At 45.6% G+C, this 22,567-nt stretch overlaps 1 protein-coding gene across 20 annotated transcripts in view; it reads left to right on the top strand.

Moving 5' to 3' along the window:
* The window catches only part of LOC144326360 (far upstream element-binding protein 3-like), a 359,673-nt gene that overhangs the window by 67,519 nt on the left and 269,587 nt on the right, over window positions 1-22,567 (top strand). For all 20 annotated transcript variants that reach the window (XM_077922908.1, XM_077922914.1, XM_077922904.1 and 17 more), the window contains exon 2: window positions 8,958-9,063. In XM_077922908.1, coding sequence (XP_077779034.1) covers window positions 8,958-9,063 — 106 coding nt within the window. The remainder of the gene's footprint in view (window positions 1-8,957; window positions 9,064-22,567) is intronic.

Raw genomic sequence — 22,567 nt, 5'->3', positions numbered from 1 at the left:
GGATTCGGCGGGCACCTTTTGCGCCTCCCCTACTCGCGGGGAAACCTGGTTTCGGGAATCCGGAGCGACGTGGGGTGAGCGGTGCGGTGCTTCGAATCGTCTGCTTCTTCCACGGAGCGAAGCCGCATAGCTGTTGCCGGAGAGCACTGACTTTTTCCTGTGGACAATTTGACTCTAAAGTAATTACCCGTGAGTAGAGCTGAAGTGGGAGAATTGGATTTTTAAACGTTTAATTTGGTATCAAAACGGGGAGGTTCAATACAGGAAGTCCGCCTCCCCCTTTTGTAAATAAACTAAAGCAATGAGGCTGCAAGCTGAAGTCTTGGAAAGCCTTTTGTAAAAGACTAAATCTCCATCGGCAAAGAACTTTGGAGACAGGAAAAGAGGGGGGGAAGTGGTGGACTGAATATGCCTGTAGGAGAGAGTCAAGCGAGTTAAAATACCGCCGCTCTGACCCTGGAAACGGGCTGCTAGCAGGATCGATGTCTTTTGGAATGTTCATTGACAGCGTTTAGAACGTTCTTTAACAGGTAGCCAAACAAGAGAATACATTGTTTCTACTGTCTCCGGCTGTTCTTTAAAAAAAAAAAAAAAAAGGAGTGAAAGTAACTGAAAATTGAAACTAACTTTGGGTTATTGGATTATTGTTTAAAAGAGGACTTTATTGACTAATACAAATAGAAACTGTTTTCCCCTAGTGGAAGCTTTTGAAATTGGTTGCTTTACAGGAGCTGGGCTAGGGGAATTTCCAGCTGCAAGATAAAAAATTGTGAGACTCTGGGATTGACCTTGAATCTCTTAAGTGTTATGGCAAATGGAAAGGAAAAAACAGACGGAATGTCGACAGAAGAGGCCTTAGCGGTCGCATTAGTGAAAATAAACGATTCGCTGGAACAGCTTCACAAGAAAACAGACGTGATAAATGTGAAAGTGGATGCTGCAAATATTAAAATAGACTTAATTGTAGAAAGTTTAAATAATCTGGGACAAAAGGTGAATACAAATACAGAAACCATCCAGAAATTGATACAGGAATCTACTTTGATACGGCAAACTGCGGATGAAGTCAAGGAGAAAACCCTTGCTGCTGAATGTAAAGCAATTCAATTGGAGAGAGAGTCCCATCCATACAAGGACAACTTGATGAACATAAGCTGACATTTGTTATGATTAAACTTAAAGAAAAACAGATGAATTTGAGGACCAGAGCCCTACCTGAATTGGAAAAGGAAAGCTTGACAGAGTTTCAGGAGGAGACAGGACTAACATCGGTTGAGAAAGAGAGGTTTTTGGGGGTCAGTATGATCGCCAGAAATGTGAATCTACTCAAGGATAACTGTGAAGGACGTTGGATTGAAGAGAAGGGGGATTCGGATATATGGACAAATCTGAAGTTGTTATTGTTGGGCCGAGTTGCTGTGGTGGGGATGAGGGTTGCTGTGTTGTCGGGGATGTTGCTTTTATTTCAAACATTGCAAGCTTTGGATGGGATGGGTTGTTTCAGGAGGTGGCAGAGGGACGTCTCTAGATTTGTTTGGCAGGGCAGGAAGCCTCGAGTAAAATTTAAGATATTGACGGATGCCAAAGAAGGAGGTGGACTTGCCCTGCCAGACCCCTAAACTTTGTTGTGAACCATCTGCTTTTTGCTGGCTGAGAGAATGGCTGCTTCTTGAAAGCACTGAAGTGTTGGATAATGGCAGATGAAGTTGATGGACTTTATGGAATTGGCGGAAATGACTAGCAAGATCCGAGACCAAGGAGAAGAGTCGGTGGAAGAAGACTGGAAAAAGTTTAAAGACTATTTATAGAAATATTGTAAAATTAATGAATGTTAGAAGAATGTTGGAATGAAGTTATATGGCTTTAGTAGAAATGTTATAAGGAATTAAGTATAAATAGATTACAGTGGTGCCTCGCAAGACGAAATTAATTCGTTCCGCAAGTTTTTTCTTCTTGCGAGTTTTTCGTCTTGCGAAGCACGGTTTCCCATAGGAATGCATTGAAAATCAATTAATGCGTTCCTATGGAAACCGACTTCAGACCAGGTCCGGGGACAGTCTGTCCCCCGACCTCTTCTGAAGGCTGGTGGGGGGGGGGGACAAGGGCTTTCCTTCCCACCCCCAGCCTTTTAAAAAACCCCGGGACAGCGGAGGGCTTCTCCGCTGTCCGGGGCGATCTTAAAATGCTGGCGGGCGGCATTTTAAGATCGCCCCGGGACAGCGGAGGGCTTCTCCGATGTCCGGGGCGATTTAAAAGCCCCTGGGAAGGCAGGCAGGGGGGACAAAGACTTTTGCCCCCAGCCAGCCTTCAGAAGAGGTCCTGGACTTCCGGTCGGCGCGAGACTTCCGGTCGGCGCCAGCGTTCAATGGCGGTCCTCGCTTCGAGCTCCGAAGGAGGACTGCTCCGCGAGTTCGGGTCTGACCCGCTACGGCGAGCGGGGGACCCCTAAAATCACAGGCGCTGAAGCCTGTGAACAAGGAGACTCGGTGGGCACCTTTGCGCCCCTCGGTACTGCAAAAGAGCCTTTTTAAAGGCTCCGGAGCGGCATTGGGTGTGAGCGCGGTGCTGAGAGTCGCAACCCAGCCCGCGGAGTGAAGCCGCGTCGCCATAAACGGAGAGCGCCGATTCCTTCCTGAAGCTGAAATTCGACCATAACACTCGTGAGTAAGACTGAGAGATTTGAATGGGACATCTAAATTAAATTTGGAAATCTGGCTGAAAACGGGAAAGGCATAAATTAAGGAAGTCTGCCTCCCCGGACTGCATGGCAATCAAAGCAACGAAAGAGCAAAGCTGCATTTTAAAGAAAGTTAACCTTTAAGCTGTCAAAACCTGACATCCGACCTAAACTTCCCCCCAGTAAGCAGGAGAAGGGGGGAAGAAAAAATGGACATTGTAAACCTGCCTGAAACAAATTGAGAAAAAAGGATTTTCCACTGTCAAAGCCCTGGGACGGGCTGCCTGAGCTAGGCACCGAGAAAGTGAACTGTCAGTTAAGACTGGATACAAAGTTGGGGGTTTGTCTGAAACAAAGTTACGGGACTTTAATGGAATTACTTTGTTGAACTTTTGGTTATATTGAAAGTGTTATAGAAACTTTTACTGTGGACTTTTGGACTCTTTGTTTACTGCTCTATGTTCCCTGGCTTCCTTTCTTTTGTTTTTCACTTGGATACAATTGAATGCTCCCTCTAGAGGGTCTAAAGAGAAACTGTTACAGTGAAAGAGAAATAGTGGAACTTTCCACTTGCAAGTTTTTCCTGTGAGAACGACCTTGAGGATATGAGTGGCCCAGCAGAAGAAATAACAACTAGATCTAAAGCAAAACAAACACAAAAGAAAAGAGGCTCAATATCAGGTATAATACCAGCTGCACAGGAAAAAGTCACAACAGCATCTATGGAATCAATGACACAGGCACTGCTCAAAATAAACCAATCTTTGGAAGCATTGACAAAGCTGTCAACAGACAATTCAAAAAAATTGACTGACCTGACAACAAGACTGGACCTGAATACTGCAAGTGTAACGTCTAACACAGAATCTATAAATAAACTGATTCAGGAAAGTGCTGAAACACGAAAGATTGCTGAAAGTGCAAAAGATACTGCAGAGGAGACGAAGAAGGAGCTTGTACCAATCACAAAAAAAGTGAATGAACATGATGCAGCCTTAGCTTTATTGGAATTACAGAGAAAGGAGAGAAATCTGAAATTAAGATTGGTTCCAGAGAGTGAGGGAGATAATCTTGCGGAATTTCTTACACAGAATATTTTGGAATTTTGGTCAGAAGACTTACAGGAAGAAGAACTGGAAATAACAACAGCTTTTCGGCTGGGCAGGAAGCAAGGCAAGAAGCCTAGGGATTGTCTTATCACATTAAGATCCAAAGGAGAAAGAGACAAAATACTGAATTTACATTACCAAAAGGCTTTGGAGATTGAAAATAGTCAAGTGCAAATTTTTAAAGATATCCCTAAATATATTTTGGAGGTGAGAGCCTTTTATAAAGATTTGGTCTATCTGCTGAAGAAAAACGACATACGCTTCAGGTATACCACCACACAATTTCTGTTCTCATCCTGAAGCAAAGTTCTTAACCCGAGGTACTATTTCTGGGTTAGCGGAGACTGTAACCGGAAGCGTCTGTACCACTATATATGGGAATTTCCGGGAAGTATTTCTTTCACAAACAAAGGGAAGAAGCACAGATGTAGAGATATAGGTGAGGCAGGAAAATTCTGGAGAAAGTACAAAAAGCAACTAGGAGGGAAAATGCCTATGATAGCAGGAGAAGAAGGTGGTGGTAGAGAATAAAGAAGAAAAGCAAGAAAAGGTAAAAGAACAAGACTCGTAAATAGACTTAGCAGAATATTAATGACATTTGAAAAGAATTTCAGGATAGATTTGAAAATTATAACATGGAATGTAAATGGACTAAACAACAAAGTAAAAAGAAAGGAGATAGAACATGTTTTAACATAGAGTCTTGATAAACAAAAGATTGGGAATGGACTTTATTGCATCATATAAAACAAAAAAGGGTAGTAATTTATGCAAAAGCCAAGTATGATATGAAATTATTATTCCACAATGAGAATGATAGCAATCCAGATAATGTCACAAGGTGAGAAATTAGTAGTAGTTGATATTTATGTACCAAATGAGAGAAAGTTGGAATTTTATAAAACATTAGAAGCAAAAATGTTTGAATTCATGGACAAGAAGATAATATTACTTGGAGATATTAATGGGATAGTCCCCTAGAAATGGACAGGACAATAAGGAAAACTGAAACTAAGGAAGGGAGACTACCTGTAACTTTTTTTTAAATGGTGGAAATCTTTAACTTGATTGACATTTGGAGATTTAAACACCCACTGGACAAAGAATTCACTTTTTTTCTCAGAACCAAATCAGTCTGCTGGATGAATTGACTCAACATGGATATCCAGTTATTTGTCATTGAGGACGAATAAAGCAGACATACAGCTTAGGACACTTTCGGACCACAATCCAGTCTTTCTGGAATTGAGGGGAAAAGGAAAGACTCCACAAAGGTGGAAGTTAAATGAAGGAATTTGGGATAATACAAGCACCTCGCAGAAAGCTCAAAAAACTTTAAGAGATTTCTTTGAATTAAATCTAAATCAGGGAACGGATTTGAATGTGGTATGAGATACAAGTAAGGCAGTAATGTGAGGGGTTTTTTTTTTATATACAACAGAATGCCCTTCAGAAAAAGATTAGAGAAGGGGGGGCAGGAGCTGCTGGATGAATTGATTAAAAATGAAAAAGTACTGTTTAAAAAACCCAGAATCCATAAAAACAAAATATTAAAATGTTACAAACACCATTCTCAATGTTGGTGAATCAAGAAATTGAATGGGAAATAAAGTTGTTAAGATAGAAAAATTTTGAATTTGCTAATATGCTGGGGAAATTTTTGGCATGGCAGCTAAAGAAAAAACAGAGCACAAATTTAATAAATAAACTGAAAGTAGAAGGAAAAGTAGTAGACAATCCAAACGACATAATACTTGTTGGAAATGTAAAGAAAAGGAAGGCACCTTTTACCATATGTGGTGGAATTGTAAAGTAATAAAGGATTTCTGGGAAATAATATACAATGAACTGAAACAAGCTTTAAAATAACGTATGCACACCTTTTTTGGCCAAATTACGTTGCAAAATTAGGGTGCACAGTAGATTTGATGACTCATTTATATTTGCCAGCAAATACTTTTTTGGTTTCAAGGTTCTGAAAATTGAGGTGTGTATTAGATTCAAAGGTGCAATAGAATCACGTAAATACAGTATATTAAATATATTAATGTTGAAAATATACAAAATGACGACTAGACATTCCATTGTGCCTGTAACCTAGGTTTAAGGGGTCATTTGGTGAATAGCTTACATATCTGAGTTTCTAACTGATTTTAACACTGCATTTGTAAAAATGTGTTTAGCTCCTGTTACTTTTTTTTGGAGAAAGATCTTAATCCCCCACCCCCATGTGTTCTGGTATTAGGAGATGGTCAGGGTTTGTCATCTATTAGCTTGATATTGGGATGGAGCAGTTATGTGATGCGTCATGTAGGCCTGGGTGATGTATTGATACATCGCCCAAGACTGGTATGAGGGCCAGAGCGCGCTGGCAGCTTCACCTGGCGTTAATCAACCAAGTGGCAGAGGGACTGAGGAGCGGTGGCTGCTTCACTGGGTGAAGCTGCCAGCATGCTCTGGCCCTCATACCGCAGAGGAACCGCACAGGCAGGCAGTTTCTTTAAACTGCTCTGCTGAGGGGCGTGTAGCTGCTGCACCCCAGCAGTTTAACAAAGCCCCTACTCTGACTTGTGCGAGTTGGAGGCTGGGGATTTGATCAGCTGAGAAACGGGCTTCGTTAAATCCCAGCTTCTCAGCTGATCAATCTCTCCCCTTCGGAGTGGGCTACCTCTTTTTCCTGCGTGGTGGCTGCTGAGGCGTTTGTGCAAATGGAGTGTTTGTGGGCCTGCCTCCATTGCCTTGATACGGGCAGGCACTGGAGGAGGCAGTGGCTGTGGAAGAGGCAGAAGCTGCTCATGGAGCACTAATTGTCTCCGTGGCTGGCAACTGCCTTCTTCCTCCCCGCCTCCTTTCTGACATCGTAATATACCACCATATTGCAATGTTTAGCTGGTGGTGTATTATGATATTGGAAAGCAGATATCACCCAGCCCTAGTGTCATGCCTGTTTTGGTCAGCAGAGACTTCCAGAATGGCGGAAAGCTAGGATTTTACATAAAGTTCATATGGTGTGTGTGGTGGGGTGTTTCCCTACATGGACAAAAAACTGTGACAGGGTTATTAAACAAACAGGAATGTGGTCACTTGCCCTTCTGTGCACCAATCCGAAATCAGCCTTGATAGAAACATATCTGATACAGGGCTCAGGGCCATACTACTCCCATAGCCCCTCCTTTGGACCTTCCCTGCTGCGACACATCCTCTGGGTGGAACCCTGCAGCCCCCACAGCTGCTGTGGCTCGTACACCTGCCATGTGGAGGAGACCTTCAGCTGTCCAAGACTGAGCTGTGTGCTGGACCGTGGTCCTGTGTGCTCCTGAGGCATCTCTGGGACATGGGCCTGGGAAGTTCTCTCAGACTAATGCTCAACTGTTAACAGAATCCAGTAATGGGCCCCCTCTAAATAAATTGGCCAACAAAATGGGTGTGAGCAGTGGGAGGGTGTGTATGGTGCAAGGACCCCGGAAGGGTGCAACTTGTTGTGTTGTCCTTTTGTAAATAATTTTTATTAATTTTTCATTAATAACACTCAGAATATCAAATCTTGCCACATCATAATCCAAATAAAGCCAATTATACATTCCAAATTTTATATTTTAAAAAGACTTCCCATGTTCTGGCTGGTCAGGAGAAAATGTTTTATTTCTTGTTCCTGCTTTTTCTCTCTTGTTTATTCCCAATATCATAGCTCTGATCATAATCCTATCTCTTAACAGCCACTGGTGTGAGACTTTCAATCGTATTTAGCAAATTTATGTGAAAGAGGAATTTTGTTCTACCTGTTGTTGTCCGTCAATTATTTTTGGCACAGTCCCCCTCAGAGGCCCCTTTTTCATTCCACAGCATAAAACACAGCAATCCTTCAAGTCTTGTAACGAACTGAAGTTTTCCCAATCTGAATAGGGGTCTTCCGTAGGAGGCAGTACCATAAGGTATATTTCACAGTCAGTAATTGTTTGGTTCCTCTACAATCCAAGCTTTGCTCCACTTGGGCCTTGGGGAAAGCTTACAGAGATCAAAGATTCACCTTCACTTTTATATTAATCCATATACGACGAGAGTCCATGCAAGCAGATGTAGTTTCCTGTGTGAAATATTCCCTGGTTGTAATCCATTGGTTGTCTTCAGCCCCCATAGAGGGGGCCCTTTTTTCTAATGTGCCATCATTTACGCCATTTTACCATCCCAAGCCAAAAGCATATCTAATCATGTCTTTGGACAAAGTCCCTTCATATCTTCTAACAAGCTGATACCTTGTCAGTTCTAAATAGAGCCCTCCACAAAGGACTGTGCCATAAAGCACCAAATTCTCAAAGTTTTTGTAAAATTCCTCTTGCATTCTGTTTAATTAATTAAATCTGTCTTAGTGAGGTTTGCCAGATCATGAAATAGCAAGTATAAAAGAGAAACGGACGCTCACCTCACATATACCATAGCAAGACGACGAAAGTCCTTTCCAGATCAAAACCTTGGCACTCAGTGACTGATTTGTTTAACAGGTCGTTTTTTGTCTCCTTCTTTCCAGAACATGCCTGTTTTCAAGTCGGAATTCAAATATTTGATGAAAAACAGGAATACTCCCGCTCATGGCGATGGCATTGGAGAGTTTCCAATTCGTGCAATGCTAAGCACCCAGCGTCCCTGCCCCCTCATTCCATTGTAGCGAGCGGCAGTTATTGGACAACCCCTGGGTGACAGCAAGTCCCGTCCCCCCCAGCCCTGGGGGTGTTGGCAGGGATAATTACCCCCAAACTACCTGATTAATTGCACAACTGGGGTTCGGTGCCATGGGAAAGCTGCTAAACGCCATGGTGGTCACACAAGAAGTCAACTTGTTGTGTTGGCCTAGTTGGCAAGAGCTGGACTGTCCACTCCCATGGGTTTTCCTCACAGGAATGAGTGGCATCTGCATAATGATGTTGTGGGAAGCAAGCCCACAGAGGTGGGTGCTAAATCTGTACTGTGCCTCCTGGATTCTGTCTCTTGGTTGTGCTGCATAGTGTGTCTCTTGGTCATGCTCTAGTTTGATAAAATGTTGACAACTTTTTTTTGGGGGGGGGATTAGTGCTAGAAAAGCTGTTTCTTGCTATCCAGTTACATAAGCAGTACTAGTTTTGCTAATATTGTTCCAAAATTATTTTATTTTTAATTTTATTTTATTTTCTCTACAGCAAATGGCTGCTAAAATTGGAGAGATTCCTCACTTGAATAATTCCACACCACTTGTGGACCCTTCAGTGTACGGTTATGGAGTAAAACGGCCACTGGATGAGAGAAGTAAGTCCCCTCAGTTTTCTTCTGTTTCCCCACCCCTTTTGTTCCTTATTTGTCAGGTGGGCAGCATGATGTCTGCCATCTTACCAGACCACTGACTGCAAAGAAATAGTGTAGTATTGGAATGCCAAATGTGGTTATGAAAATAATCTCTTATCTAGTGACTGTGTCGGGGCACTCCCTTGTTCTTTTCCTCAGTTTAACTCTACAATTCTATGATTCAAAAATCAAAACCATGGTGGTTGAATAGCACTGAAAAAAAACTTTGTGCCCCACTGTTTTTGGGGGGCAGGAGGTGGGCAGGTGGAGGGGAATACCTGGTCCTGAATGGGGTAACTGTGCCCCTGAAGGACCAGGTGTGCAGCCTGGGAGTCATTTTGGGCTCACAGCTGTCCATGGAGGCGCAGGTCAATTCTGTGTCCAGGGCAGCTGTCTACCAGCTCCTTCTGGTATGCTGGCTGAGACCCTATCTGCCCGCAGACTGTCTCGCCAGAGTGGTGCATGCTCTGGTTATCTCTCGCTTGGACTATTGCAATGCTCTCTATGTGGGGCTACCTTTGAAGGTGACCTGGGAACTGCAGTTAATCTAGAATGCGGCAGCTAGACTGGTCACTGGGAGTGCCTGCCGAGACCATATAACACTGGTCCTGAAAGACCTACATTGGCTCCCAGTATGTTTCCAAGCACAATTCAAAGTGTTGGTGCTGACCTTTAAAGCCCTAAATGGCCTCAGCCCAGTGTACCTGAAGGAGCGTCTCCACCCCCATCATTCAGCCCGGACACTGAGGTCCTCCTCTGAGAGTCTTCTGCTGGTTCCATCACTGTGAGAAGCAAAGTTACAGGGAACCAGGCAAAAGGCCTTCTCGGTAGTGGCACCCTCCCTTTGGAACACCATCCCTTCAGATGTCAAGGAGGTAAAGAACTACATAGCTTTTAGAAGACACCTGAAGGTAGCCCTGTATTGGGAAGTTTTTAATGTTTGATATTTTACTATGTTTTATATATGCTGTAATCTGCTCAGAGTGGCTGGGGAAACCCAGCCAGATGGGCGGGGTATACCGTATTTTTCGCACCATAGGAGGCACTTTTTCCCTCCTAAAAAGCAAGGGAAAATGTGTGTGCGTCCTATGGAGCGAATGCAGGGGGGAGGCAGGCGGGAAAAGCCCTCAAGAGCCGCACACAAGCTTCGTGCGCTCCTGCGGGCTTTTCTCCAGGAGGGAGAAGGGACTGACTGGCTGCAGCAGTCCCTTCTCCCTCCTGGGGGAAAAGCCCCCAAGAGCGGCGCCCTCTTTAAAGGCTGTGCGGCTCCTGCAGGCTTTTCTACGAGGTGGGGGAATCCCCCCACCTCCCAGAAAAGCCAGGAGAAGCCGCACAGCCCCTTTAAAGAGCGTTCGGCTTCTGCGGGAGGTGGGGGAAGCTGCAGCAGATTCCCTCCTCCCGGGCTCCCTTTGAAGCGGCAATGTGGGAGGGGAGCAGCTTACACTCGTGTAAGCAGCTCCTCTCCCACTTTCCTCCTTCAAAGCAACTACGGAGGAGGGAAGGAAGAGGACCATGGATCCTCAGCTGCTGGAAGCTTCAGCAGATTCCCCCCTCCGTGATTGCTTTGAAGCAGGAAAGTGGGAGGGGGGCAGCTTACACTCGTGTAAGCAGCTCCTCTCCCACTTTCCTGCTTCAAAGCAACCACGGAGGAGGGAAGGAGGGGACCCATGGATCCTCTTCGCTTCTCGAGGCTGCAGCAGATTCCCTCGTCCCGGGCTCCCTTTGAAGCAGCAAAGTGGGAGGGGAGCAGCTTACACTCGTGTAAGCAGCTCCTCTCCCACTTTCCTCCTTCAAAGCAACTACGGAGGAGAGAAGGAACGGGACCATGGATCCTCCGCTGCTCACGGCTGCAGCGGATTCCTCCTCCGTGATTGCTGGGAGCTTCTCTGGGCAGGAATTCCCTCAGCTTAAGTGGGGTGGGGGAAGTGTGGCAGGTAGGGGGGTACCTACCTAGACACTGAAGCCACATGTCTCTTAGATGAAAATTGGGAGTGAGCATTGTGTGAAGTGGCTGTGGATCTCCTGCCGCAGAACTGTAGGACTGTATAGAGTTGGGAGGGCCACCCAAGGGTCATCTAGCCCAGCCCCCTCACAATGTAGGAATCACAGCTAAAGAACGCCAGGCAGATGGTCCCCCAACCACTGCTTAAAAGCCTCCAGTGGTGGAGACCCCAAACACCTTCCGAGGTCATAGAATTGCAGGGTTGGAAGGGAACCCCAGGAGTCATCTAGTCCAGCCCCGGTGGACAGCGGGCACAATCCATCCCATTGCGCAAGACTAAAGATGCTGCGCAAGGCTAAAGAAGAAGCCAAGGCAGTGAGCGGGATGGATCGCGCTTGCTGCCTTGTCTTCTTCTTTAGCTGCACTGGAGAGGTTTAGCTCCTGGCTGGAGAGGTTGTGCGGCTATGGACCCCGCGCGCTGTCTTGGCTTCTTTGCTCTTTGGGGCTGGGGGGGGGGGACCCGGGCTTCCCCCGCAACCCCAAGAAGCTCTGGGAGAAGTGGACAGGCTGCGTGCAGCCTGTCCATTGCTCTTTGGGGCTGGGGGGGGATAATATTTTTTCCCTTGATTTCCCCCTCTAAAAACTAGGTGCGTCCTGTGGTCCGGTGCGTCCAATAGAGCGAAAAATACGGTAAATAAAATAATTATAATTTTGAATGTCTGTCAGAAAACAAGTAGGTTTTTGTGACACTGATAAGGCCAGATTAAATGGTCCCTTTATTAGAGGAAAGTGAGGGTCAGTTGAAGCCTGTCTGGGAAACGAGGAGAGGGGAGGGGAGAGGTCTGCAGGGGCCTGTTGGGCCAAACTTAATGGCTGCAGAGTTAGGTGTGTCTTATTGGCCTATTGGTTTCCATTGGCTGAAGTGCCCCTAACTCAGTGTGGCAGTGGCTGCTTTGTGGGACCATGGCTGCTGAACCCATTGAACTGGCTCATGTTAAGCCAAGGGGAGAGAACATAGGAGCCCTGGCCCATCTAGTGCAGCCTCCTGTTCTCACAGTGGCAAACTAGATGCCTCTGGGAAGCCCACAAGCAGAATCTGTGTGCAACAGCAACTAGTATTAGGAAGCCCACCTAGAACTAAATGTGTTTTTTTAAAGATTGTCTACAGTTTTACACTTTTTTTTCCCCAAGTGGAGAATCCCATTGGCTGGGTTGTGAAGAGCTGGGTGCGCTGAGATTCTTTTGCATCCTGTGTTTCCCAGAAAGCCCCTCCTGGAGATGAGGGGGCTGCCTGGAGTGGTATCCACTGCAGCCACTTGAGGGGCTGCATCCAGAAACAAGTTGGCAAATAGGGCTGGGCAATATCTGATTTTCAAAATCACAATATACCACCAGCTAAATATCACGATATATATCTACAGCGGTGGGGGGCCTTCCTGGGCCTCTCCACGGCGGCAGAGGTCCCACCATACCACCCCGTGGCGGTGGAGAGTGCACTTTGGCTCCCCGCAGCAGCAGAGGGCCTTGCCACCTCCCTGCGGTGGCAGAGGATCCCGCTGTATTCCCCCACGGTGGCAGAGGGTGAACCATGCTTCCCTACAGCAGCAGAGGGCCTTGTCATACCTTCCTGCGGTGGCAGAACATTCACAAGGCTTCCCCGCAGCCGCACAACCTTGTTATTACCAACACACTCTTTTGACAGAAAAATAAATTTAAAACTTCATGGAGGTACCCTCGGTCGAACCATTGGCACCTCTTAAGATCGCCGTGATGTGCTCCTTACCAGAACTATGACAAGTGCCGACGACTGCTGGACAGATCACCGACTAATACACTCCATGATGGCTATCAAGATTATACCTCAACGCAGGCTTCAAGGAAGGAAACCAAGGCGCAAAATGAACACTCAAGCCCTTCAAGATCCCATTAAGCGGGATTGCTTCCAAACGACTCTTAAGGACCATCTGCTTTTGGAATGCCCTGATAACACCAAGGAACACTGGATCAAGCTAAAAACATCCATTATAGCAGCCTGTGAACAAACTATTGGATACCAAACCAAGAAACACCAGGACTGGTTTGATGAGACTACAGTGAGATTTGAAGGCATTATTGACAAGAAAAGGAAGGCCTTTCAGATCTGGCAAAGAGATAGAAACTGTGCCACTAAGAAAAAAAAACCTATGCCGACTTCCGGTTGGCTGCGGGGGCCATTTTGGGCACGGATTTAGCCTCTAGGGGAAAACCAGAGCTCAGCAGGAGATTGGAGCTTCACAAAGGCGCTGTGAGCTCTGGAAAAAAACCCGAAAAGGGAGTTTTGGGTACTGGGGACCCAGCGGCACCCCTGGCATATCTCCTGTGGAGAGAATCAGAACTTACAGGGTTAAGAAGTTCTGAGTGACGTCTCACATTCTGAGGCGTGGCTTTGTCCACAGAGGGGAGTGTTTCTCTGTGTGTTCAGTGTTGTTCCGTTTGTACTAGTGGAGAGACTCGCAAGATGAGCGCTCTATCACCGGGAGAGTTATGATTTGTTTTTCTACATGATTAAAGACTGGAAAGAGATAAGCAAGAACGCTTGCGTGCAGTCTGATTTATTACACACACACACACACACACACACACACACACACACACACACACAGCAACAGTTTCTACGCTGCGTACACTCTGCTACAGGTAGCTGACGGGAGTCCTGAGAGGAGCGCGCAGAAGAAGCGTGTGGACTCGAGGCAAAGGCTACATACTTCCATATCTCCCCATACAAATGACCCCGTAAAAAGGTTCGGAAGCCCGAGGGGATGGAGGCGCGGGTGCAAAGGGGGTCTACTCGCTACTTCTGCTGAGCGAAACCTCTGGTTCCAATGGCAAAAGGCAGCTGAATTCCCGAAACAAAAAGATCAGCTACAAACAGATATAAGTGGATACAAACTGCTAGTTTTCCCTAGCCCTTCAGGAAAGGGAGAAAATAGTCACTTAAAGATACTTAAAGACTTGATGTTTGCTTCAGTGTTGCAACTTTTAAAGTTACGAATTGAGAAGTAGCTCAGGAACGCGGGGGGGGGGGGGCGACCCTGCTGGCTCTGCCGAAAGCAACTTTGTAACTGGAAAGGGAAAAAGAGATTAACGAGCCAGCAACTAGTCTCTATAGTTCTATAAGGAGTTTGAACCAGCGACTTGCCCGTGGAGTTTTGCAGCTTTGAACCTTTAATTTTCCTTGTGTTTTATTTTAACTCTAAACTGAGATTTCACTGTGTCATCTTCCTGTATCTGTCTGTCTGTCTGTCTGTCTGTCTGTCTGTCTGTCTGTCTATCTATCTATCTAGCTGTCTATCTATCTATCTATCTATTTATTTATTTATTTATTGGGGGGGTTATAATCGTTACTGAGGATTAGGTCATTGAAGAGGCCGAAGAGGGGAGTTGTTTAATATTTTTGGAATTGAGACGTATGAAGATTCGGTGGCTGGGGTTTCCAGAATTGGATTAGGCTGTATTGGCAGCCGAAGAAAGCTTTTGTTTCCCCGAGAAGGAACCTGTGCCATTTGCTTTTGTTCTTCCTCTTATTTTGTTTTCCGGGTTTCAGTTCATCTTAGATACATGACACCAAGTGGTTAAAGGAGTTAATTGCAATGAAATTTTTGAAACAAAAAAATTCCTTCCAGTAGCACCTTAAAGACCAACTAAGTTAGTTCTTGGTATGAGCTTTCGTGTGCATGCACACTTCTTCAGATACACTGGAGGACCCACATATTGTAATTTTAATAGTTTCTAATATCCTGCAATATTGTGTTTTTATTTTATTTTATTTTATTTATGATTTTCAGGTTTATACATTTCAATAATTTTACAGTCATTTTAACATTTCAAAACTTGACTTCCTTCCCCCTCTTTCTGCAGTTCCTTAAATTTATTTTTAATATCTTCATATCTGTCAGGGGTTCAGGAGCAGAGGCGAGGGCAAGGGAGGAAACAGAGAGCGAGGGGGAGGAGTCCAAAGAAAGGATGAGTGATGACGACGACCCGAGATCTCCGAGTCTTTCCAGTGAATCAGAAGATTCACAGAAAGGAGCGCCAGTGGCCAGAGCAAAGGGGGGGCCTAGGGGGACACCCCAGGAGGAAGGGACCAGCGGGGGTTCAGAGGGCAGCAGTTGGAAATCGGGGCCAGCGTCCCCACCAGAGCGCAGTGGAGAGGAAGGACGTCAGGGTTCGAGCCCTGGCAGCTCGCAGCAGGGAGGAGGGCATGAGTCAGGAGTGACCACGCCCCCATCGGGGAGCGAAGAAACGGTCAAGCGGAAAGTGGAAGGCTGGGCGCGCGCGCCAAGTTCAAATGCACAGGAAGGCGGCGCAGTAAGCAGCCCGGAAAGGGAGCCAGGTCCTAAAGCCCGACGCAAGGAGACAGGAGGGTCCGGGGGGTCAGCGTCAGAGGAGTCCCGGAGGGAGGAGACCACGGGGGGCAGAGGGACCCAGAGAAGGACGCTCAGGCGGAAAAGGTGGAGTAAGGCGAGGATATTAAGTTGGTGTACGAGGGGCGGAGATTCAGACGGAGCTTCGCCGGTCTAGCCATAAGACGTAGAGTTGCACGCAGCAGCTTGGAAATGGAAACTGTAACTCAATAAAGACTTTTATAAAGCGAACGCTGGCTAGCGTGATCCTCTGTGAGCTGGGATCGGGGAGCAGCTCTGACAATATCCAAATTAACTTAATTTGTTCATTTATTCATCTACTTTAAATATATAGGTAGTCTTATGAAACTGCAGGTTATTACAATAATCCTGCCAATGTTCTTATCTGTTTACAATTTATCTGTAAATATATGCCGACTCCCAATAAAGCGAGATGAGCGCCGCAACCCTAGATTCGGCCACGACTGGACCTAATGGTCAGGGGTCCCTTTACCTTTACGTTATTCAATAAACCATTTCCATTCTTTTATAGAAAGTTTGTTATTTTTCTGGTAAGTTTTGCCATTTCTGCATATTCCATAAGTTTTTGTATCCATTCTTTCTTTGCTGGGGCTTATACTTCTTTCCATTTGGGGACAAGTAACATTCTTGCCGCTGTCGTAGCCTACATAAATAAGTTTCTGTACAGTTTGGGTAGTTCTGTCCCTATAATTCCCAAAAGGAAAGCTTCTGGTTTATTTTACAAACGTTATTTTAAACATCCTTTTCAATTCATTACCTATCGTTTCCCAGTAAGCTTTAACCACCACATATGATAAAAAGAAACTTCATTCTCTTTACATTTCCAACACTTATTTGATTTAGATTTATACATTTTTGCCAATTTACTTGGTGTTAGATACCATTGATATAACATTTTCATAAAACTTTCAGCAACAACAACAAATTTATACTCTGCCCTTCTGGCTGGGTTTCCCCAGCCACTCTGGGCAGCTCCCAACAGAATATTAAAAACACGATAAAACATTAAACATTAAAAACTTCCCTAAACAGAGCTGCCTTCAGATATCTTCTAAGCTGCCTTCAGATGTCTTAGACCATAACATGCTGTAAATTTTACATCCATATTCCACAATCGTTCCCATGCTTCCATATCTATATTATGAACAATATCTATTGCCCAATGTATCATTAAGGATTTTACTTGCTCATTCTTTGTCTCCCATTCCAATAATATTTTACACATTTTAGATGGCACTTTTACATTACATTTCAACAGGTCTCTCTCCAGTTGTGGTATTTGTTCCCCAAACCCTCGTATCCTATCTTTCTTGAATACTTCATTCAAATGATGATATTGTATCCATGTTGTTAATTTTCCTGATAATTCCTTAAATTCTTTTAATTTATACTCTCCTCCCTCTTGTTTTAATAAATTTCTATAAGTTGTCCACCCTTCTATCATACTATTTTTCTTTACCGCTATAGCTTCCAACGGCGAGAGCCAAAGTGGTGTTTTAACCTCTAATAGATTTTTGTATTTATCCCATACTATATACAATTTTTTCCTAATTATATGATTTGTAAATCCTTTATGTACTTTCACCTTTTCATACCATAAATAAACGTGCCAATCAAAAATATTATCATGTGTCAGGGAGGATTCGGAGGAGCAATGGAAAGAAGATGCAGAACAGGGGCTCAGGGATGCTGAAGATCCCTGCAACCACCCAGAGGCTCGGGAAGGAAGCTCAGACTCAGGAAGGGAGGGGGCTTTCAAATCAGCACAGACAAGGAGTGAAATGAAACGTAAAGATCTAAGTCTTGCTCGATTCCCATGCCTACTTTGTTGGCTCGGGAATCGTAGGAAGCCACTCCCTGAATCTGACTCAACGGGTTCGAACGTGTCATTCTGAACTATAGCTGTTTCTTGTATATATGTAATAAAGACTGTAAATATCACGTTGCGTGTGCCGGAGTGTGCCGTGTACTTCGAAGGGGAAAACCACCTTTACAGCATGACCTTCAGAGTCTAGAATATGTGGATTCTCTAATGTTGTCCATTCCTCCATCCAACAAAGACAGGATGCTTCATAGTATAGTCTCATATACAGCAGGGGAAATCCTCTTTCTTTTGCATCTATCAATATTTTATATTTTATTCTCGGGTTTTCCCCATGCCAAATATATTTAGAAATATCTTTTTGCCATACATTGAAACAATCTGTCTTGCCAATCACTGGAATCAATTGAAACAGAAATAACATTCTAGGTAATACTTTCATTTTTTATAGTTGACACTCTATCTAATAGTGAAAGATTCATTCTGTTCCGAATTTGCTAATTTTTAAAATCTCTTCCCAGGTTTTTAAATAATTATCATTATACAAATTTATATTGTTTGCTGTTACCCATACACCTAAATACTTAACCTTCCTTTCAATCTTTAATCCAGACACATCTTGTAATTTATTTTGACTCTCATCATTCATATTCTTAACCAAGAGTTTGGTTTTATCTTAATCTTAAAACTTGCTACCTCACCTTTTTTTTAAATCCCTTGTAATACTTTCAGAATTGACTCTATTGGTTCCTGTACCGATATCACCACGTCGTCTGCAAATGCTTTTAATTTATATTGTCTCTGTCCCACTCTTATTCCTTTAATATCTTGATTACATCTTATTATTTGCGCCAATACTTCTAAAACTATTATAAACAACCAAGGTGACAATGGGTAGCCTTGTCTTGTTCCGTTAGTTGTTTTACAATTCTCAGTCAAGACATTATTTACTATCAGCTTAGCTGACTGGATCTGTTCAAGAAAATTGGAGATATGAAAGGAACATTTCGTACAAAGATTACCATAATAAAGGACAAAAGTGGTAAGGACCTAACAGAAGCAGAAGACATCAAGAAGAGGCGGCAAGAATACACAGAGGAATTATACCAGAAAGATATGGATGGCGCGTACACCCCAGGTAGTGTGGTTGCTGACCTTGAGCCAGACACCCTGAAGAGTGAAGTCAAATGGGCCTTAGAAAGCACTGCAAATAACAAGGCCAGTGGAAGTGATGGTATTCCAGCTGAACTATTTAAAATTTTAAAAGATGATGCTGTTAAGGTGCTACACTTAATTATGCCAGCAAGTTTGGAAAACTCAGCAGTGGCCAGAGGATTGGAGAAGATCAGTCTACATCCCAATCCCAAAGAAGGGCAGTGCCAAAGAATGCTCCAACTACCGCACAATTGCACTCATTTCACACACTAGCAAGGTTATGCTTAAAATTCTACAAGGCAGGCTCAAGCAGTATGTGGACCCAGAACTACCATAAGTGCAAGCTGGATTTAGGTTGTGCCTGATCACCTCATCTGTCTCCTGAGAAATCTCTATGTGGGACAAGAAGCTACAGTTAGAACTGGATATGGAACAACTGATTGGTTCAAAATTGGGAAAGGAGTATGACAAGGCTGTATATTGTCTCCCTGCTTATTTAGCTTATATGCAGAATTCATCATGCGAAAGGCTGGGCTGGATGAATCCCAAGCCGGAATTAAGATTGCCGGAAGAAATATCAACAACCTCAGATATGCAGATGACACAACCTTGATGGCAGAAAGTGAGGAGGAATTAAAGAACCTTTTATTGAGGGTGAAAGAGGAGAGCGCAAAATATGGTCTGAAGCTCAACATAAAAACCCCCGAAGATCATGGCCACTGGTCCCATCACCTTCTGGCAAATAGAATAATAATAATAATAATAATAATAATAATAATAATAATAATAATAATAATAATAATAATAATAATAATTTATTATTTATTATTTATTATTTATACCCCGCCCATCTGGCTGGGCCTCCCCAGCCACTCTGGGCGGCTTCCATAAAAACCACAAATACAGTAAAATATCACACGTTAAAAACTTCCCTGAACAGGGCTGCCTTAAGATGTCTTCTGAATGTCAGGTAGTTGTTTATCGCTTTGACATCTGCTGGAAGGGCGTTCCACAGGGCGGGCGCCACTACCGAGAAGGCCCTCTGCCTGGTTCCCTGTAGCTTTGCTTCTCGCAATGAAGGAACCGCCAGAAGGCCCTTGGAGCTGGACCTCAGTGTCCGGGCTGAATGATGGGGGTGGAGACGCTCCTTCAGGTATACTGGACCGAGGCCGTTTAGGGCTTTAAAGGTCAGCACCAACACTTTGAATTGTGCTCGGAAACGTACTGGGAGTCAATGTAGGTCCTTCAAGACCGGTGTTATATGGTCTCGGCGGCCGCCCCCAGTCACCAGTCTAGCTGCCGCATTCTGGATTAGTAGTAGTTTCCGAGTCACCTTCAAAGGTAGCCCCACGTAGAGTGCATTGCAGTAGTCCAAGCGGGAGATAACCAGAGCATGTACCACTCTGGTGAGACAGTCTGCAGGCAGATAGGGTCTCAGCCTACGTACCAGATGGAGCTGGTAAACAGCTGCCCTGGACACAGATTTGACCTGTGCCTCCATGGACAGCTGTGAGTCCAGAATGACTCCCAGGCTGCGCACCTGGTCCAGGGGCACAGTTACCCCATTCAGGACCAGGGAATCCTCCACACCTGCCCGCGTCCTGTCCCCCCCCAAAACAGTACTTCTGTCTTGTCAGGATTCAACCTCAATCTGTTAGCTGCCATCCAACCTCCAACCGCCTCCAGGCACTCACACAGGACCTTCACTGCCTTCACTGGTTCTGATTTGAAAGAGAGGTAGAGCTGGGTATCATCCGCATACTGATGAACACCCAGCCCAAATCCCCTGATGATCTCTCCCAGCGGCTTCATGTAGATGTTGAAGAGCATGGGGGAGAGGACCGAACCCTGAGGCACCCCACAAGTGAGGGCCCAGGGGTCTGAACACTCATCCCCCACCACCACTTTCTGAACCCGGCCCAGGAGGAAGGAGCGGAACCACTGTATAACAGTGCCTCCAGCTCCCAGCCCCTGAAGACGGTCCAGAAGGATGTTATGGTCGATGGTATCAAACGCCGCTGAGAGATCCAGCAGAACTAGGAAACAGCTCTCACCTTTGTCCCTAGCCCGCCGGAGATCATCAACCAGTGCGACCAAGGCAGTTTCAGTCCCATAATGAGGCCTGAATCCCGACTGGAAGGGATCCAAATGGTCCGCTTCTTCCAGGCGTGCCTGGAGTTGTTCGGCAACGGCTCGCTCAATCACCTTGCCTAAGAATGGAAGATTTGAGACTGGGCGATAGTTGGCCATCGTGGCCGCATCTAAAGATGGTTTTTTAAGAAGCGGTTTAATAACCGCCTCTTTCAGCGGGTCTGGGAAGGCTCCCTCACGGAGGGAAGCATTCACCACCCCACGAAGCCCATCACCCAGTCCTTCCCGGCTAGCTTTTATAAGCCAGGATGGGCAAGGATCCAGGAGACAGGTGGTTGGTTTCACTCGTCCAAGCAGCCTGTCCACATCCTCGGAGGTAACAGATTGGAATTGATCCCACTCAACTTGACTAGACAGAACTCTAGCACTCTCCCGCCCCGGCCCTGCTCCCACGGTGGAGTCTACTTCTTCCCGAATCTGAGCGATTTTATCTGCAAAAAACTTTGCAAAATCATTGCAGGAGAACGTGTGGCCCGTACTGGGCCCCGATGTTGCAGGTGGTTCCGCTAAATTGTGAACCACCTGAAAAAGTCTCCTGCTGCTGTTTTCTGCAGATGCAATAGAGGCGGTGAAGAAATTCTTCTTCGCCGTCGCTATCGCCACTTGGTAGGCTCGACGTTGAGCTCTAACCTGTGTCCGGTCAGATTCGGAATGAGTTATCCGCCACCGGCGCTCTAGCCGTCTCAACGATTGTTTCATTGCCCTCAGCTCCGTGGAAAACCACGGGGCTGTCCAGGCTCCATGCAATCGGAGAGGGCGCTTCGGAGCCAAACAGTCAATAGCCCTGGTTAACTCCACATTCCAGCGAGCCACCAGGGAATCAGCTGAAAGGCCATCAACATGGGATAAAGCATCCCCTACCACTCTCTGGAAACCATTTGGATCCATTAAGTGGCGGGGGCGGACCATCCGAATCGGTCCCACCTCCCTGCCGAGGGGATGGGTCGCAGAGAAGTCCAGTTGCACCAGGAAGTGATCTGACCATGGCACTTCTTTCGTTTCGCTTTTACTTAGTGTCAGATCACCAACATCCATAGAGGTAAACACCAGGTCCAAGGCATGTCCGTGGCTATGGGTTGGGCCAGACTTATTCAGGGACAGCCCCATGGAGGCCATGCTTTCCACGAAGTCCCGAGCGGCCCCTTGTAAGGTCGTGTCGGCATGGATGTTAAAATCCCCTAGGACGACCAGGCTAGGTGTCTCCAGGAGAACATCCGCCACGACCTGAAGCAGTTCGGGCAGGGAATCCTTGGTCCTGCGGGGAGGTCGGTACACCAAAAGGAATCCTGTACTGCCCCTATTGCCCAACTTCCAGAACATGCACTCGGAAAACTGGGTCTTCCCAATAGGACGCCTGGTGCAAACTAATGACTTCCTAAAAATCACTGCAACCCCCCCTCCCCGCCCACATGACCTGGGTTGCTGTGCGTAAGAGAAACCTGGTGGACAAGCAGCGGCAAGGACAGGCCCATCTGCTTCATCCAACCAAGTCTCTGTTACACATGCCAGGTCAAGTCCTCCATCCATGATCAAGTCATGGATGGCAGTGGTCTTATGAATCATTGACCTGGCATTGCACAGCAGCACCTTCAGGTCATGTGGGTATCCCTTGCTGATTCTAGTATCCATCCGGTCAGGACCAGACCCGGAGGCAGGAATAGTCCTCAGACAACGACTAAACCTGCCCCCTCTGTAATGACATGGTCTAGTCTTAGCGTAACTCCTCCTCCTACCCGTGATCACTGAGATCGGTTGCCCCAGTGCATCCCCCCCCCTGTGGAATATGCCCCAGCCATTTTGTGGGCTGGGGCCCACTCCCCGGCAGCCCTGACCCCTCCCCCTAAGAACAAAATAAGACCTTAAACAAACAAACAAAACCAATAAAACAATACAAACAAAAAAATGTAAAAATTACAAAAACATCAAAGTAAAAAATAATTCCCCCAGCCCAACCAAACATCCATCCCACCCCCA

This window comes from Podarcis muralis, chromosome W (genome assembly GCF_964188315.1).
Source record: "Podarcis muralis chromosome W, rPodMur119.hap1.1, whole genome shotgun sequence".
Classification (NCBI taxonomy): Eukaryota; Metazoa; Chordata; class Lepidosauria; order Squamata; family Lacertidae; genus Podarcis; species Podarcis muralis.
This window is presented reverse-complemented; position numbering and strand designations above follow the sequence as displayed.